General features: G+C 29.3%; 3 protein-coding genes across 5 annotated transcripts; 2 read left to right on the forward strand and 1 right to left on the reverse strand.

Moving 5' to 3' along the window:
• Positions 1 to 38: 38 nt before the first annotated feature.
• On the forward strand, positions 39 to 5,662 carry LOC143903997 (DNA helicase MCM8-like). Its single transcript, XM_077418179.1, has 14 exons — positions 39 to 341; positions 649 to 744; positions 851 to 1,092; positions 1,697 to 1,832; positions 2,013 to 2,263; positions 2,588 to 2,692; positions 2,905 to 3,060; positions 3,151 to 3,370; positions 3,458 to 3,621; positions 3,806 to 4,018; positions 4,119 to 4,231; positions 4,864 to 5,080; positions 5,149 to 5,304; positions 5,403 to 5,662. The coding sequence occupies exons 1-14, from the start codon at positions 269 to 271 to the stop codon at positions 5,601 to 5,603; spliced, it is 2,343 nt and encodes a 780-aa protein (XP_077274305.1). The 5' UTR covers positions 39 to 268; the 3' UTR covers positions 5,604 to 5,662.
• Positions 5,663 to 5,721: 59 nt separating this feature from the next.
• LOC143904025 (uncharacterized) lies at positions 5,722 to 8,003 on the forward strand. Its single transcript, XM_077418231.1, has 3 exons — positions 5,722 to 6,321; positions 6,392 to 6,473; positions 6,639 to 8,003. Exons 1-3 carry the CDS (start codon positions 6,233 to 6,235, stop codon positions 7,161 to 7,163), a joined length of 696 nt encoding a protein of 231 aa, XP_077274357.1. The 5' UTR covers positions 5,722 to 6,232; the 3' UTR covers positions 7,164 to 8,003.
• Positions 8,004 to 10,057: 2,054 nt separating this feature from the next.
• Positions 10,058 to 18,915, reverse strand: LOC143903992 (aminopeptidase N-like). Of its 3 annotated transcripts, none has more exons than XM_077418166.1 (12): positions 18,215 to 18,915; positions 16,806 to 17,320; positions 15,869 to 16,318; positions 15,350 to 15,533; positions 14,505 to 14,670; positions 14,236 to 14,317; positions 13,487 to 13,887; positions 12,877 to 13,151; positions 12,299 to 12,489; positions 11,531 to 11,830; positions 11,360 to 11,429; positions 10,058 to 10,814 (listed from the first exon to the last, which is right to left on the reverse strand). In XM_077418166.1, exons 2-12 carry the CDS (start codon positions 17,291 to 17,293, stop codon positions 10,566 to 10,568), a joined length of 2,856 nt encoding a protein of 951 aa, XP_077274292.1. In that variant the 5' UTR covers positions 17,294 to 17,320; positions 18,215 to 18,915; the 3' UTR covers positions 10,058 to 10,565. The 3 variants fall into 3 exon arrangements, with proteins under 3 accessions (XP_077274292.1, XP_077274294.1, XP_077274293.1); XM_077418168.1 differs by lacking the exon at positions 16,806 to 17,320 and having other exon boundaries at positions 15,869 to 16,085; positions 16,204 to 16,318; positions 18,215 to 18,912; XM_077418167.1 differs by lacking the exon at positions 18,215 to 18,915 and having other exon boundaries at positions 15,869 to 16,085; positions 16,204 to 16,318; positions 16,806 to 16,940.
• Between the last annotated feature and the right edge of the window lie 401 nt (positions 18,916 to 19,316).

Raw genomic sequence — 19,316 nt, forward strand, 5'->3', positions numbered from 1 at the left:
AGTCTAGTCCAGTCTAGTCTAGTTATAGTAGAAGTTTGTGCTCAAACTTGCGCTAGACGACCCATAGACGTCTGCTCCGTCTGCCGAAGAATCATCGGACATCGGCTTTGTTTACGTTTTATACCCAAACAAGAGGCTGACCGTGTTTTGGAGTCAAGGTGCTATAAAAAACGAGAAAAAGAAGGATAAAGAAGTTCAACTCTACAAAAATAGAATTTTTCTTTTCGTGTATACGATATATATGTCAATACTGTGTGTGTGAGTTATTATGGGTGACAAATCAAAATTTTATAAAAAGAGACGAAAAACGAAGGAAACTGTCGAAAATCATACCGAACCACGTAAGTATTGAGATTTTCAACAGTTAACTTCTTTGTATTATTTCTTCTGTTACTTTCTATATATGTATATGTATATAATCTAGTATGAAGAAAGGAGTTAAAAGATAAGTTACATAGGTTTACAGAAAAAAGTATTGCATATGTGTGTATATTAAATGCATTGACTATAGAAGATTTAAAAAGAGATTAAAATAAATATATATGTTGAAAATTTAATATTTATTAAAATTAATTACGTTAAAAGTAAAAATTATAAAATATTTTATGTTTCTCTAAAATATATAACATAAACATTATATTATTTTAGACCAAGATGAAACAAGTTGTAATTCGGATAATCTGGACGTTGGCAGGAATTTAGATATTCCGTACTATGGATGGAGATTGTTTTTTCCTGATAAAGGTATGAATATTTTGTATATATATATGTATACCTATATGTATGCATGCGTATGCTTCTGAAGATATCTGGTTTGCTTTATGTATTAATAAATTATAATTTTGTACAGAATATAAAACCAACGGTAATATTACGAAGCACATTAAAGCTGTAGAAGCCTTTATAGAAAGACGCGAAGCGCTATCTAAATTGTTCACGATGGCAAATTTTGAAGCAGGATTGTCTTTCGACATCGATATATATGACTTGTACAATGATGATGAATTTATAGAGGAATGGCCAAATTTCAAGGATGAAATATATGAGGATCCAACAAACACACTAAACTGTATAAAACTCGGTATTCATCAGGTATCATTCTTATTATTAAATACATATATTTTTTAATCAATTGTGCATGAATACTTAATGTCGCATGCCTGCGGACCTTAATTGCAATTATCTTTATTGAAGTGGAATCTCTACCGTTACGAATCAAGTTTGTACCTATTAAAAAATTTGTGCTACTTATGCATCAGATTATTGCTGTATTTCTAATTTTATTGCTTAAACTGTTGAGCAAGAAAGGTTCAAAGTAATGGGACATCTAAACAATATGTACTTTTGAAATGTATCAAAGGTTGAACTTGTTGCTTTAAAAATATTGAAAATAGTTTATCTCTACGAATGTTTGTCGCAGCAATATATTATTTGTTTTTAACATTTTAGATGGAACAACAAATTTAATTTTTATAATATTTCGGATATAATTATAAAGTATTTTAGTGCCCAAAACAAGTAATTTCTGTGAATTCAGAAACTTGAATTGCTTTGCCGTGAAATAATGCAATTGTCTTTTCTGGTAAACTCGATTTATATCGAGGAGTTCCAATTTAATAGGAGTAATGTAGTTCTAGATTACTTTCTGCTTTGTTGTAATTGTCCCTGTTGTAAATTTCTTGTATCACGATTTTAGAAAATTTTAGAGACAGTACCGGACGAAAATTTACAGTATGTTCTGAAATCTATTAGCAGTTTACCAACCATTAAATTAGGTATATTAAATTATCAACCAATCACATGTTTGCGAGATCTTAAATTAAATTGTTATGGTAAGTATTTACACACACACACACACACACACAGATATATATACATGTATATACATACACATTATTTTTTATACATATGTATGTAGATTTTTTATTAGAAAGTATATCTAATGATGCTAGCTTTGCTAGTTTTATTTCCTTCTTGCAATAACAACTGTTACTTTATTGAAATTGTTACAGGAAAATTGTTATCCACCAGAGGCTGTGTGATAAGAGTTGGTAGAGTAAAATATCTTGCACAGTGGATAGTATTTGCCTGTTCCAAATGCCGTTTGCAAAAATTAGTCAAACAGAAGCAAGAAACATATACATTGCCAAAAAAATGTGATGTCTGTGGTGTATCAAAATTTTATCCAGTTTTAGACTCGCTTTGTACGAAGACTGTCTTATGCCAAATAATTAGAATACAAGAACCATTGAATGATGACCAGGTAGTTTTGCTATCTTATAATTAAATGATTATAAAATTAATGATTTTTTTATAATAGTAACAATAAGTATGTCGATAATAGCGTGTATGCGAATATGTTTTGATTTAAACTGTCCAAGCATATATAAGCAAAGATAATATATTTTATGAGTTTTCATGTTTTAGCAGTTATATTTAATAAATTTTTTTAGTGATTTTTTTTAGAAAGACAGTTAACGTATTTCAAATACATTGTGATATTAATGAAATCTCCAATCACTTACACATAAAACAAAATATTCATAAAATTGTATATAATATATTAATACGTAACATCATCTTACAGGAGACTAAAGGTAGAGTACCTAAAATACTTGATGTAGAACTTCTGGATGATTTAGTTAATATATGTATGCCTGGCGATGATATAACACTTACAGGCATCATCAAGGTATTTCTTAAGAAACGCTTTTATAGACGTATCTTTTATATTTAAAAATTATTTTCTCTATATATTTGTATCTCTTATAGTTATCAACTATTTCTAATAACATTTTATTATTAATAAAAAGACGAAATTATTTGAGTATTTAAATATGTTTACTAAATACTAAAGTAAAGAAAGAGGGAACCTTATCTGTGTAATGTCTTATAACGCTTTAGGTTCAAGGAGTCGATGATGGTACAACTAAAGCACAAGTTGGGACTCCATTTTCGTTATACATGAAGGCAATAACGGTTATTAATAATAAACATAGGTATCAAAATAAAAGTTCTATGAGCACCGAAATTTCCCTAAAAAATTATTTAGCTATACAGGTACTGTTTTTCATTAAATATTTAAGTAAAATAAAGCTGATTTTGCATTCCGAAATAATTATGTTTGCTTTTCTTTTATTACGCGTGTAGGATATATATAAAGAACCAAATCTTTTTGCATTGTTAGTGCATTCGTTATGTCCTAATATATACGGGCATGAGATAGTTAAAGCTGGATTGATATTAAGTTTATTTGGAGGTAACGCAAAACATGCACAATTACGAGACGATATACATATCCTGTTAGTCGGAGATCCTGGTCTTGGCAAATCACAGTTGTTACAAGCGTGTGGTCGAATATGTGCAAAAGGTATACATGAGAAAATCAATAATTCTTTATAAGTTTCTTCGTGTAATATATAAATGTCTTATATGGAAACGCAATTATTGTTAAAAGGTGTATATATTTGTGGCAATTCAAGTACATCCTCAGGATTAACGGTAACGCTTACAAAAGAACCGGGATCAAATGATTTTGCTTTGGAACCTGGTGCTTTAGTTTTAGCAGATCAAGGTTGTTGCTGTATCGATGAATTCGATAAAATGTGCTCTCAGCATCAGGTAAAATAACATGAATATAATTCGTAGCAAGTAATGCTAAGACATGCGCAACAGATGAATGTTATTAATGTAGAAATTGTAATATCCAGCGATTTAGCATTTTTAATAATAATATTAATAGAAAAAAATGAATATTTATGAAGTTTTATAAATATCTACGTTATTTTTGCATGTATTATTTCAGGCGTTATTAGAATCGATGGAGCAACAAAGTATCACTGTTGCAAAGTCAGGTATAATATGTTCCCTTCCTGCACGGATATCAATCCTCGCAGCGGCAAATCCTATCGGAGGGCAATACGACAAGAGTAAAACAATAACCGAAAATCTACATATTAGTCAGCCTATTCTCTCGCGATTTGATTTGATTTTTTTATTATTGGATAAACCAAATGCGGTAAATATTTATTTGTAAATTAAATACTAGTCCAATATATATAAAACAGTTATATATTGTATAATAATGATTGTAATCGTAACTTCTTTTTATGTAATAGCATTTTGATAATCTATTATGCAAGCATATCATGACTGTTCATAGCAATTCACATGCAAATCCCAATGAAGAAGTTATCAAATTATTATCTTCCAACAATGAATGTGCTTTGAGGTAAGAAATAATTATTACAATTAATTTGGCATTACACGGAATGTTTAAAGTATTACAGTGTATTTTCTCCGAAACTATTAAAGATGAGAAATTGTTTTTTACAATTTCTTGAAACCTTTGAAATGACAGATAGGATACTATTTCCAATTCTTTAAAAAAGGAGCAAAAAAAGAAATGTTCCATTTTTTAATGGATTAGATTTTTTATTAACAGCAATCTTCAAATTTCTTTTCTGCAAAATATTTTTTGTTGTGTCTTTAATTTTTAGAAAATGGAAAAACAAAATAGGAAAAAATGTCCTACGTAAATGTTGTTACATTAAACAAGATTTTTTTCAAAAAAAATGCAGAAATTTACATATTATTCTATTAAAAAAACGGGATATCGCCTCTCTTGCCCCTTTTTGCGAAGATTAATAGTAGAATCTTGTCGTTTAAAAGGCTTCAATTATGAAAATAACAAAAATAATTTTTTTGCTACCTTTAGTAGTTTCGAAAAAATATATAACACCTTGTATAAGATATACGTGTTTATTGAGTTTAACAAATGACACTAATTGACAATATCCTCTCATGCTAATTGTATTTATTTTTAATAGAACAGCGAATCTAACTGCGTAATAAATATTTCAGGAAAAAGCTGATATTACCATTATCCACTAAAATTATACCACAGCCTATTCTTCGAGCTTATATTTCCTATGCTCGTGAATATGTGAAACCAAAATTATCCGCTGAAGCTGCAACAGTATTACAAAATTATTATTTAGAACTTCGATCGAAAAATAAACAATTTGGTAGTATACCAATATTCAATAGACAATTAGAAGCCATGATTCGATTAACTGAGGTTTAGTATCTTTTGTTGTGTGACGAAAAGAATGTCAAAATGAGATATTTTATATCGCTTCATTATAGGCTAGGGCAAAACTGGAATTACGTATGGAAGCAACCGAAGCGGATGCATTAGATGTAATAGATATATTGCGATATGCAACGAGAGATACAGTAGAAGATACAGTAGAAGATACAATGCCGAAATTACAATCTGATGGTAAATTGACAAATAAGAAGGTAAATCGTATATATATACTAATTTAATTATATTTATATAAAAAATATTTAAATATCCAAAGCAATTTACATTCTTAACTTATAATTCTTTTCTACAGATAAAAATGTTTATAAAGATACTAGAAAAAAGAGTAAAAGCAACTAAGGAACAAATATTTTCAGTGAAAGATTTGGAAGCGCTTGCGACATCCGAAAATATTGTAATAAATGATTTTACTGTTTTAATTTTAAAATTAAATGAAGAAGGAATTTTATTAAAAATTAAGAAAGATACGTATAAATTTATTCACACTTCGTAATATGATGCAATGTTTATATAATGTAATATGAAATATATATATATATATATATATATATATATATATATATATATATATATGTATATGTATGTGTGTGGGTATATATATATATATATATATATATATATGTGTGTGTAATTGTAAGATATTGTGATATTAATTATGCAAAAATATATACTTTTATTTTTCTATATTTATGTAGGTATTTTTATTACAAAACAGCCCCAAAAATGCTATATATTGAAATGTAGAAATATTATCTTTTATTTCAAATAATAATTTAATTATAAAAGTTGAAAACTTGTTTAATATTAAAAACGAAAAAATGTGTGTTGAATGTATGTGTTTTACATACATTGTATGTATTTATATAGGATATGTCAAAACTATCGATAAATTAAACGTAGTTGCTAGGAAACTCGATGTTTACGATAAATTAACAATTATGTTACTCCATCAGAAAATTTTTAGCTTATACTGCTAAATTTTTGTGCAATTACTAAATTTGACGTATATCGCTATCACATAAGATGAAAATACAAATGTAAAAAAAAATAAAGAAAAAAAACCGAAAAGCCTAAAAGAAGAAAATTTACCAATATTGAGTGCTATAGAATTTAGAAAAGAAAATGCCTTGCGATGGTAAAAACCCAAATTGTGATAGAAGACGCGAATTACTAGCGCGATTAAAATGTTTAATCAGCTCAATGGATAGGAAGTAAGATCATATTTGACTTGACAATAAATAATAATAAATGAGTACGGTTTATTGAATTTATATGTCGTAGGAAACCGTGTGAATGGGACGAGCCATCTTCTGCACCTATAGTATACTGTCCCACAGATTTATCCTCTATTCCACCTTACTGTGTGAGTGTCCAATGTTAATTTTCATTAAAAATATTTAGTAATATTTCTTACCAGTCTCTTCCTCCGAAGGATTAGTATCTTATTCATTTTAAATCGTTTGAAATTCCGTGTTATTCAATTTACTCTTGAAACATGTAACATATTGAATGACGAAATATATTGCAGGGATCTGCTAAACCATATAAATTCTTCGACTTTCGATCGAGTATAATGTACAGATGCGAATGCATCAAAAGGAACGGTTTACAGGATAGATGCATGATGTGGGATTGCATGGGTAGACCAGAGTGCATGACAAAACTGTATCCAGTTTGCGAGCCAGGTCGTGCCGCATTATTAAAGCTGACCGATTTGGGTGATGTGGAGATTGCCCTTAGAAAGTTCTACTGCGCGGACCAAGCCAGAGAGGCGGCTCTGGCTGCGTATTGTAGATTAGCTTGCGATAAAGCACGCCAAAAACAAATTCTATCGTGTGATAAAAGTAGTGAGAATGTCAAACCTCTTTGCGCTTCTGCTAGAAGCAACATATCAAACGTTGGAAATAACAATGATGAACTAGCGTACCTCGATGATACCTCATCTTTGTATCAATTTCGTGAGCCGTCACCATATGTATTGCAATCTTGCAATGTATGCTGTCCGCCTTGTAAATTAGAAGAGCCATCTCTTCGTGTAATGCAGTTCTATTAATGTACTTGTCTACCTATCCAACTCGTCTACTGTGTGCACTTTATTGTTTGGCAACTTAATTTTTAAGATTTTAATCGTTATTATACTTACCCCATATTGGTTTTATATAATTTTCTGAAACTTGTTACATTTGGAAATATATCGAGTCTTTGCATTAATTTTTGTCTTTCGTATATCTTTTATCGTAAAATACAATAGTTCTATAGAAACTATTTTACAAAACATAGTGTTAGATAACATCTAGTAAAAGAAGAGTTGGATAAGAAATTGAAGTATTTTCTGAGTTTACAATATACTCTTCTTTTTATTGGGTTTTTATCTTTATAGAATTATTATTCGCTATGTACAGAACATTAATTTACGGGAAGAAATTTCTACTTTTCATTCAGTAAGTCTTATATGGATTAAATGTTAAGATATATGTTAGAATATACACGGATCGAATACTTTTCTTTCTGTTGTATGCAAATAACTTATAACTGAATAGGGATGTACGTTAGTACATTGAAATTTTTTTGTAAATTATTTGCAAAAGTAGGATATATTTATCTTACTGTTGATAAAAATTTAAAAAATGACATTATTGCAAGGAGTAATAGAGGTAGAGCAATTAAGAGAAAGAGAGAGAGAGAAAGAGAGAGAGATTGCGCTATCACAGATTACATATATTCAATAAAGAATAGTATTTTTAGTATTTTTTAATAAACAATAGTAATATTTTCTATGAAATCTTTATAATATACAGTGCCATTGTGTTGTATAGAATAATATTTAAAAAATTCCCATATTTTTCGTTTTTTTTCCCTCATTTTCTTTTTTTTTGTTTTTTCTTTTTTTAGAGACGATATCATTGTGTGGTGCAACTGGTACCAGATACTTTTGGATACAATTCTGGATAACGTAGTCTAACAAATTTTCCTGGTGGACAGACGGCCCACGGTTTAACTAAACATTCCGGTCGCCCTTGACATTGCGATAAAGGACAATAATCCTGGAGGCCGTCTCTATGCAAGCAACAACATCTGGAATACAGTATGCCTCCTCGCATCTCCGGAAAGATCACACGTGTCTTCTGTGTTAAGTATGTTGATAATAGAAAATATATTTTTTATTATACTATAGCATAGTGAGACGATAAATGATTCGATGATTCAGTTTAAAAAGACAATAACGTAGATAATTTTGCATATGCGCTATTTAGAATATAACTCACATTGTTTGCAAAATGATATTTGTGCTCGTTACATCGTATTTATATTACTGACCTCGGGTCGATCAGGTTTTCTCTCATCTTTATCTCGAATATTCGTTGAAGAGTCTTTTACGCAAGAGACGTCATGTACGAATTTACGTCTTAATTCCTTTTTTTCAGGACGGATTTTGTCTTGTACAGTCTGTATTGTTATACGTATAACCGGAGGTGTTATTTTATACTCCGTATTTTCCTTTTGCCCCTTTGGTATCTGCGCATCTTGGCGACTAGAAAATTATACAAAATTCAAAAATTTGACACGAAAGTATATGATTTGTGAGAAAATGTAATATGATCGACATCTTTTAAATTATAAACAAGTGTTAGAAAATTAATAGAGATATTTATTTTTTGAACAGTTTACTAGATAGATTTCTTAAAAGCGCAGCATAAATAGTAAATATAATATTAAACTAACCATTGCGATTTTTGAATCACTGCAGTATTTGTTCCGCGAATGTCTGACTTGTCAAAATTTCGCGTTGTAGACATTACGTCAATTCGATATACGTCAATGGATAAATTTATAAATTATATATACAGAAATTTTGATAAGAGCCAAAATTGTGAGATGTAAAAAATAACGTGTGCTTACAATTTAGGTAATTTGCCAATTTACATTTTGATTTACGTTATTTGTCTTTTTATAATCGATAACTGCACGCTGCAAATTTCATATTGATAAAATATACATATATATATATATATATCGGCTCACTTCCGAATTGATCATGGGAAAATACGTAGCTAATTTCACACTTAACGGATTTATTAGTTTGAATTATTATCCTTTCTAAAAAAAGGCATGTTAAATCGATACTCGCATCTCTCGAAGTCTTCTCGAAAATCTCGAATTGCTTTGTTGGTAATGTTAAAAAAATAAGTTAAATAAGAATTTTTTGTTCTCGATAATAAACATCGAGGCGCACAGAGTCCCTGAGTTATAAACGATTGGAAAGGATAAGCTTATTGAGAATTAAGCTTATAATTATTACACAAAGCTAACAAGAGAAATTGAATTTAGTCTAAGGTATATATTATAATTGTACTATATAATTGCCAATTTTATAATAAATTTAACATATTCAGCTACAAAGTTATAAAAATATTTAAAGAAACACAGTAGAGTAAAAATTATAAAGCACATGCATAATTTACTATCAATTACAGATATGGCAAAAAATTATACCTATGTTATACATATATGTCACAAGAATTTGAAATTGTGTTGATAACTGAAATTATTAATACAAACGGAATATGCTTGATCTGAAACATTATTTCGCTATATTTTAACGCTAATGTATTTATTTAGATTTGTATTATCAAAGTAGTTTTAGCTAACTATAATAAATAAATGTAAAGTTTATACAGAGAGAAATAAATGTATTAAAAATCTGATAAATAAATGGAATTAATATATATGTGGATAATAAATGGAATATAAGATATACCTTGTCAAGAGAGAGAGTTGCTTTTTAGTATAAATATTACAAAATATTCATATCTCTTTATATATATTTCGAAAAATTAATAAATATATAAAATATGTATAGTAGACGAAACAATAATATATAAAGTAAACGATAATATGCATATATGTGTAAGATGATGAAAGTGGAGGGTTATGAATAATATTAAATTATAAAAAGTTAACAGAAACGTTTATTCTATACAGTAATTAGTACTGTTTAAGTAAAGTTTTTTACAATGTTTAGTATAATGCGACGTCATTATTTCGCGTTTTTTATTTGAAGTCAAACAACGCGATTATAAAATTGATTATAATTATTGTTAACATATATGTAGGTATCGCTATTAGAAAATGATACTATCACATAATATCTACAAAATATTATATATTCAGTTGAAACAATTAATTCGCATAATCTCCTATGCTGAGTAATAAATCAATGTTAGTGCGTTTATAAAAGATATTTTACGAAAAATATCAAACAACGTCAAATCTAATACTATATATAAATTATTTTGTTAATTATAAAACAGTAAAATTTCATAGATGATTTTATCGATAGCTTCCAGACTATTAATAAAATACTAAATATTATAAAATATTAGAAATAATTAAAAATGATTAAAAAATTATTTACAAGCAGTAATAATAAATAAAAATAGTATTGTTTGAAAAATTATGCAGATAGGTCTTGATCCATCGTGAGTGTTGCTTCTACAATGTCTTGAGTGACCAACCCTATATTGACGTCTTCTTCATTGAATTTTTTTGGTAATTGATCGATTAAAGTTTGACTTTTTCCAAATCGTTTTGTAAAAATATCTACAGACGCTTTAAGTATATTTCTACGCTTTTCTATCAGATATGTAATTCGTGCCGAAGCGTCTCGATCTCGACGGAAATATTTTTCCGCAAATGTGTTCACCTGAAACAGTTTAGTTGAGGATGCTTATCAATAATAAGTAGTAGTTTATTCTTATACAACGATCTTATAAAGTATAATTTTTGATTTGCATATAAATACATTTAATCCCTTAACTGTGGAACTATACATATAAAATTGTCTTCTATTTGCAGAAAATGTATACATTAACATCCCACGAAAATCTATTATTAATTAAAGAAGGCATACACACATATACTTATATGTACATGTATATTAATATTCAGTACTCAATTATCATCAATTCACAACACAGTAATATTCTTAGATTTAATTACCGTATTATAAAAATTTAGTTTTTTAAACCACGCGTTAGTATTTCTCAATTTCAAACACAGTTTTATAAGATAAAAATATATAGCCCAAAAATATGAACAAAATAAATTATAAATATTAATTTAATTATGTAAAGCTGCATTAAAAAATCTATAATTCCAAACACGACGAACGTTTGATTTTAAACGCGCTCCAGTTAAAGGATTATCAATAGAAAAATATAAGTATGAATCTAGAATCATAACATCTACCTTGGACAATTGTTCGTTAGAATAAACATTTTGAGATATATTAAATATTACTTGTGTTGCAGCAAGTAATCTGTAAGAACAAAATAATATATTTATATAATTAATGTATAAGATAAATTTATTTAAAAAGAATAGAATATATATTTGTAATTTTAAAGAGATATGTATTACCTGGGTGTTATATTATTAAAATTTGCTAATATGTAGTCAAGGACCAAATCGTTGCGCGCATGGTTTTCAAGAATTAAATTGAAGATAAATACATGGTCCTGATCCTTAAATAATGTAGTATTCGATGCTGTAATATGCAAATAGTTGTTAATGATGTCAGGATTTTCAGCACAATTTAAGTTTTTCAAAAGTTCCTTATCAGATGTTCGCTGATATAGTTCCATCATTTTATCCCAAGTGGTCCTATTAGCTATCGCTAAACCAAAGCAGTACGTCCAATCTTGCCACCATTGTGGAACTCTAAAATACATATGTGTCTATGGAAAAGAGGTACATGCACTTCATACGCATGGCATATAGCCGACGTGTTATTTTATCAAGTTTTGTATTTTTTCCCGTTCTGTTAGATAAATCTTATTTTGCAAAATTAAGTGTCTGTCGTGCGGTGTTCTGTCACTCTATATTTGCCACGTGACCATACAAGACTACGCGTGAACACAGTGAATGAATAAATAAATGAAAGATGAATCTATCCATAACGTCTCTTGTTATTATATACCTATATTTTTACTTGTTTCGCATATTTATTTTACGTATTAAAACAAGAACGGAAATTAAGAAAAAACAATAAAGAGACTGTCTGAATTCGATGACTTGAAAAAATAAAAGGAATCGATTACATCCATATCCATACGTGCGCGTGCATACGCAACACACACGCACAAATATAAATTATGAGATAATCATGATCATAAAAAGAGTTATTACTTGTGAGTATCAGGATCCGCCAAATGTTCGCTCACTTTAACGGCGGCGCTTCTCTTGCATTCCGCGTGACCGATAGTACATGCCCATTTCGTGGCATCTAGCCTTAGTAACTTGGTGAAATCGTGATCATAAGGATTTTCTTCGTATCCCACATGTTGAAGAACCCCATTAAAGATATCTACCATGTATAACTAGAAAAATCATGAGATAATATTGAATTTTATATTGGTTTGTTGCTACATGCGAAGTGACGTGATTCATATATATATATATACAATATTTATGTATATATATATATATACCTCTGGACCTACATATATATATATATATTTCGTTAGTGCCTTAATTGTTAAAACATTCACTAGAATTCACAAGGATTATTAGTGAGCTTGCGCCTATAAGTTTCCCTAATGTCCATTATTCGTATTAATGTTAATTAAAACGTTTCCTACGATTGTGCGATTATAAAACCGACCGCGACAAACTTTATGACAAAGCGGTGAATGTGTAAATGCAGAACTGGCCAAATTAAAGAGACAAATATTTTTTTCATTTTTATAAAATCTGTTATTACATACCTTGAAACCTTTACTCTCTGGCAGTGAAAAGTACTTCTCATTCCATTTTAATATTCGGAACATTGGACGCCATGCCACATAATCTCTCTCCCATTTGTAGTATTGCATAAGATTTATGAATATATAGCTGTCTATTTGATCTTCGAGCAAAAAGGCATATGCATCATCGATAATTTGAGCACGATTGAGAACGTGTATTTTCGTGTGTCGTTGAGAGGCCAAGTAAGTTATGATTCTTTCGTAAATTCTGGTATCGTAATAGACACGACAGTATGCTGTCGAATTATCCATTAAATTTATTGTTAGATCTTTTTGTTTGAAATTATCACGGTATATTTTCAAATACTGACATTTTGATTATTGTAATAAACGAATTTTATGTAATTTGCACCTTACAATTGTTACAAAAAAATGTACATTACCAATGTACTTCACCAACGAATTATCAATGTAATTCACCAATGTATCGAAGAATATTTATAATTATATAAATTTTGAAGTTTCTTTTTAATAAAAAGATATATTAAGAACTTGAATATATTGTAAAACTTTTGTGTTGATAAAGCAAATAAGATAGATATGAAAGAGCGTAAAATTTATTGATTTATACCAGTTTGTTGTAGATTGACGATAATCCAGCCGTACCCAACCTTAGTACCTAATGTATGAATTTGCACTCTAAGAGTTTCGTCATCTGGCTTTAACCAACTAATAGGCGCAGTATTGGAAAAATCCGGAGAGTTCTCGTCAGTGTAGGATATGGGTATCCACCATTTATTATTGATATCTTCAGTTGCGTGGAAACGATTTTGTGTTATTGTTACTTCACCAGTGTGGTGATTCATCGTTACATTCAGCACAGGATAACGATTTTGGATTATCCACGTATCCATCACATCTTTTATTCTGAATTCTTGATCTCGCATAGAAGGGACGTAAGAATAATAAGCTTCGTCTTTAGCACTTTGTATGGCGCTCCAGAAATCATCGGGAGTGACCGCCGAATATTGCCTAAATTTGAAACATGACATTGTTATTAGCTTATAACACATATGTCGTATGTATTTATTTACTATTACAAAATCAAACGTGTGAGCATTAATGTACAATTTAATTAATACATATGTAGAAACTAAGAATATGATTTAAAACTAGCTTATCGTTAGTCAAATTATAATTAAGGAATAAAGTATACGGTCTCTTCTAATCGAATAGCATTGGATATTGAACGCACAAGTTTACGTCTCTGACGTGACGTTTTATATTTTCCAACGTAAACGCAAGAAACATTATACTTATGGTATTTAATGTTGCGATATGTGATAACTAAAATAGACTACATTAAACATACATACTTACTTTGTAGCGAAATACTTGATGATACCCTTTCGAAATACCTCGTCGCCCACTGCATGATGTAACATGCGCAATATAGCTGGAGCTACGATACACAGCATAAAATACTGATTAATAATACATAAAGTATATTTTATATACTTTTATACATAAAATAAGGCATATGTGAACGTATTGCGCAAAACGAGAATTTGTTGTCTATTCACTTTCTGTTCCACCTCTGTCTTCGTGCTATCTACATTAAGCTATTTATTTTATATACATAATTTTACCTTTTTCAAGAACTTGATCAACAAAGAGTTGGTTACCCAAGGTATCGTTCTCATAAAGCTTCAATGTAACAGAACCCAATAAGCCAACATCTAGATGGAGAGCATGGTGCATGGCTCCAGTAACGAATAAATCCGTTGACCGCAAATGTTCAAATCCAATTGTGAACTATAACAGAAAACAATCCTTTGATATGGCTGAATACAAAAATTCGAAGAAAAGTTCGCATTTATAGGGATACAAACCTACATGTACGCCACTTTTAATAACTTCGCTATTTTAATTTTTATTGTAATTTATTTGTGTCAAATGTTAACCGTTTCACGTATATAATTTCTTTTGAGAAGATCATATTTCAATTATTTTTTAAGATAATGTACATTACTGAATATACAAAGATAAAATCAAGATATAAAAATTCTACAAGTTAAATATTTATTGTTATGGACGCGAAAAATAAAATACGTTTAAATTCTAATAAAACTATTACAATAATAATCATTGTATCGCCAAATATGAAAATAATGTTGAAACATAAGAGATTAAAAACAGTAAATCTTTAATATGAGCTTGGGAGGAGACAAAGCGCTGAGAACATAATATTCTCGAATTTTAATAGAAATTAGTATTAAATGTTTCGTTCTAGTTATTCGCGGAAAAAACAGCGTTACAATCTTTTTTGTAATTCTAAATTAAAGAATTGCCATTAGTTATTTAGCTTTGTCCTGATACATTTTATAAGAATATAGAAATATTTAATGGATGTTATTTTGATTTTAGAGAATGAAGTGCATTTCCAACTTTTCTATTTAACGAGCAATTCATTGCATTAGTAATATTTAAAAACCTTTTCGAGAAAATACATCTGGAAATACACAGCAAATCCATCAATTAACCACATGTGAATCCACCATAATGGGGTGATGAAATTGCCGAACCACTGATGTGCGATTTCATACGCTACATAAAAAGCTACATTCCTTCCCTGAAATGTAGGATCCTTGTTACCATCGTAGACAACTTGTGATTCTCTAAAAGACATAACATAACATAATATTCAAAATGTGATTATGGCCTAGTTTTTTTTCATCGTTAGCATGCAGTCTAATGTGTTTATACATATATATATCATATTGAAAGAAAGGGTGACATTCACATCAATTAAATATGTTAATTTGTTTTAAAACAGTCTAAGAATAAAAACATATAAATGAAATTTAAATATCCATAAAATACACATGTGTTTTTTATCGTTTTCAATTATCAAAATTTGAATGCTAGAAGTTATTCGTCAGTTCTAATAGCTTCATATTAATTTCTTTTATTCGTGTACATATTAGTAAATCTCTTTATTTATGAATATTACTGGTAAATGATGATTCCCCAATCTCCCATGGAGGCGGTGGGATAATCTGGTACCATGACGTGATCGATTTTTGGTACCCCTTTGGTTCTATTGGTATACTCCTCAAAGAGCTGCGTGACTCGTTGGGCAGTGGCTTGCACGAATCCTGCTGACTTTGTCAAAGACGATCTGCACCACACATTAATGGACTGGTCCGCGTTATTAACGTGAACAAAATCTGATACAATCACAATTCCCACGAGATAAGTAGGCACTAGATTAGTGCGGTTAAAGTGTGTCCATTTCATGTCATTTTCTACGTTGTACTGCTCTCGGATCGGCCAATTTGACAATACCGTGTATTTCTGATGATGCATCACGGAGATATAGAAGAGAGCTTTTTTCGCTGGCTCGTCCCAACATGGAAACATTCGTCTGGCTTTATCCGGCAGGAGGTATGTTGCGGCCAACCTGAGATTTTAAACAATTTTATAAATAAAGACAAAAATACCACTCATAATACAAACTTACCACTCATAGCGAGTGGGACACGAGAAGTTAAGGAACACTAGTTATTGTTTATATATTATATGATTATTATATTGTATGTAATTATTATTTTGTTGAGAGTAGAAACAGAAATGTTGTACTCTGCTGTCGTGTTTCATTTTAAGCCAAAGTAAATATTCCTTTAAACATTACATGCACTTTTTGCAAATACTTTATCGTAAATATACTTATACATACTAGAAAACGGTTTTAATAATAAAATGGATACACATTCTAAACTGTGTTTCGCCGTGCTTTATATACATATATGTTGTGTAAGTCGATAACGATGAAAATAGTAAATAAAAACAGGTAATAAGTAAAAGTAACAAATAAATAAGGTAACAACAATAGCATTTACGTACGTGCCTTACAAAGTATATTTTTAATATTTTTAATATTTGCTTACGTCCTGTTATATTTTTTGTTTCCTTCTTCGTCTGTGTATGGAATTTTTATAAAACCACCATTTCCAAAACCAGTCTGAGAGAAATTACCAGCAAATTTCATGTTCAGGATGTAAGAACCGCGATACAATTGCTTTTCGAAATGTAGCGATAATATATTCGTTTCATGGTTATAAGTATGTTTGATCGTCGGTTTATATGTTATTGTGTCGTTCATCAATGTTGTGGCCGTTTCATTTATTTCTAATCCTTGCGAGTGTAAGCTTATGCTAAACGATTCGCGAACAATGCGGACAGTGACTTTGGTTTCACCGTGAAAAGTATTGCTTTTTTCGAGATCCGGAATAGTCAGCCTGATGTGATAATCAACTGGTGCTGAGTTGGTGGGTAAACGATGTAAATGTTTTGGATTTGAATTATTAGCGACACACAAGTCCGTGACTGTGGCCAATATTAAACCGATATGTAATAACAATTTTGGGAATTCCATGTCAATAATCGTCTTAGGTTTCTGTAACTTTTCGTTAAAAAGAAAACAAATAATAATACAATGCGGTACAAGTTATTGATATTTAATATTAATTTTTATACAAAAATCGAAGGAACAGAGGAGAAAAGAAAAGGAGAAACACACAATTCCAACTTTTATCAAGGCGATTATATATGTACGACCTACTTCGCGGAAAATTATGAATATTTTTTTTATAAAATATTGAATGTATATCTTGATGTGCTCGTAATTAATTTATTCTATGATTCTTATATTTTCTTAGAATTAAGAGGAAATTATTTTATTCAGTTTTCGAGAAGAATTTTACGCATCTAACGCGACGCGTGTATATTTTTTATTTGGCTATATAGAATATTTCATTGGAAGTAAAAAACGTAAATATATAATATGTAGAATTTGAATTATTTAGTTGTCGGTTATAGCAAAGTTGAATTCCTTTCGCTTATCATTTCTGTGCCTTGAATATACTTGAAGGAAAAAATATAGGAAATAATGTAAATTATTTCTAAGAACGAAAGTAATTAACATTTTTTATCGGATAACCGTTAATTCTATTTTTTGTCAATAACAATAATAATCTTGTTTTTTGTTTAACATTTTTTTACGTTTGGAACGTTATGTGTATCAAGATCGTTTCGAAATATATATTAAATTTTTCGCTTTCCAGTTTTCATTATGCAGCAACGATAAGAAACAAAATATGTCGATTGATTAAAAAAATACATTATTTAAAATGAAAATTTACCGCAATCCATGAGTATAAGTAATGTCGAGAAAATAAAGTTAAATTTTATCGTCTATTGTCTGTCGAAATTACTTAAATTACGTTTTATATATATTTCTTTGTATCTTCAACGAAATATAATATGTAATTAATTATTATTGCTCTTAATGACTTACCTTATCGTGTATTACACTTGTATACTGATTAAGCTACAGTTCTTTGCAGCAATTAATTATGCGCTATCGCCACGAAAGCCGTTAATATAAAAGAAATAGTTCAGCGTAACTGCCGTTCGACCCGTCCGACCATCTCGAAAGAACACCGAATATTGACTAAAATATGAAAGCTTTCCAGCAAACGACACAAGTCGACACTAACGTACCGTCCTATTTTTCTTTTTTGCAATGAGTAACGAACAAAACAACACTTGTGTCGCTTGCTGGATTGCTCCCAATGTCAATCTTGGAAGTTTTGATAAATACATATATGTCAGGTAAATACACGTACAGTGTCTCACGCAATTGTTCGACTCGTATACCGTTACACATTTTTTTGAATATTTGTGGACAAAGGTATATATCTACAGGAAGATCATAGATCGTAAATAATATATGTGTTTGTTTATATGTCAATTTTTAAAAGTCGTTTTCGTTAGTGATGTGCTTCTTCGAATCAATTAGATAATACTTGTATAATACATTTATCGTTAAATACTAGCTGTAAGATCATGTCGATATAGAAGATGTCTCTTATCAAATTTTGAACTACGAATTTCTTGTTCTCGATAATAAACATCGAGGCGCGCACAGAGTCCCTGAGTTATAAACTATTGAAAAGGATAAGCTTATTGAGAATTAAGCTTATAATTAAAACAGTTATAATACATTTTTTGAAAAAATATATTTATATTGTATAAATTATAGCCATTTAATTTCAGAAATTCACACAAAGCTAATAAGAGAAATTGAAAATTAAATTTGATATATTCAGCTGCAAAAAAAGTTACAAAAATATTATATATATATATATATATATATATATATATATATATCACAAGAATTTTTGAAATTATGTTGATGACTGAAATTATTAATACAAACGAAATATGCTTGATCTGAAAGATTATTTCGCTATATTTTAACGCTGATGTATTATTAATTTAAATTTGTATTATGAAAGTAGTCTTAGCAAAATATAATAAATAAATGTAAAGTGTATATATAAAGAAATAAATGTAATAAAAATCTGATAAAAATAAATGGAATTTGTGATTATAAA

The sequence above is a fragment of the Temnothorax americanus genome, unplaced genomic scaffold, assembly GCF_048541705.1.
Source record: "Temnothorax americanus isolate GAGA-0224 unplaced genomic scaffold, ASM4854170v1 Scaffold5, whole genome shotgun sequence".
NCBI classification, from domain to species: Eukaryota; Metazoa; Arthropoda; class Insecta; order Hymenoptera; family Formicidae; genus Temnothorax; species Temnothorax americanus.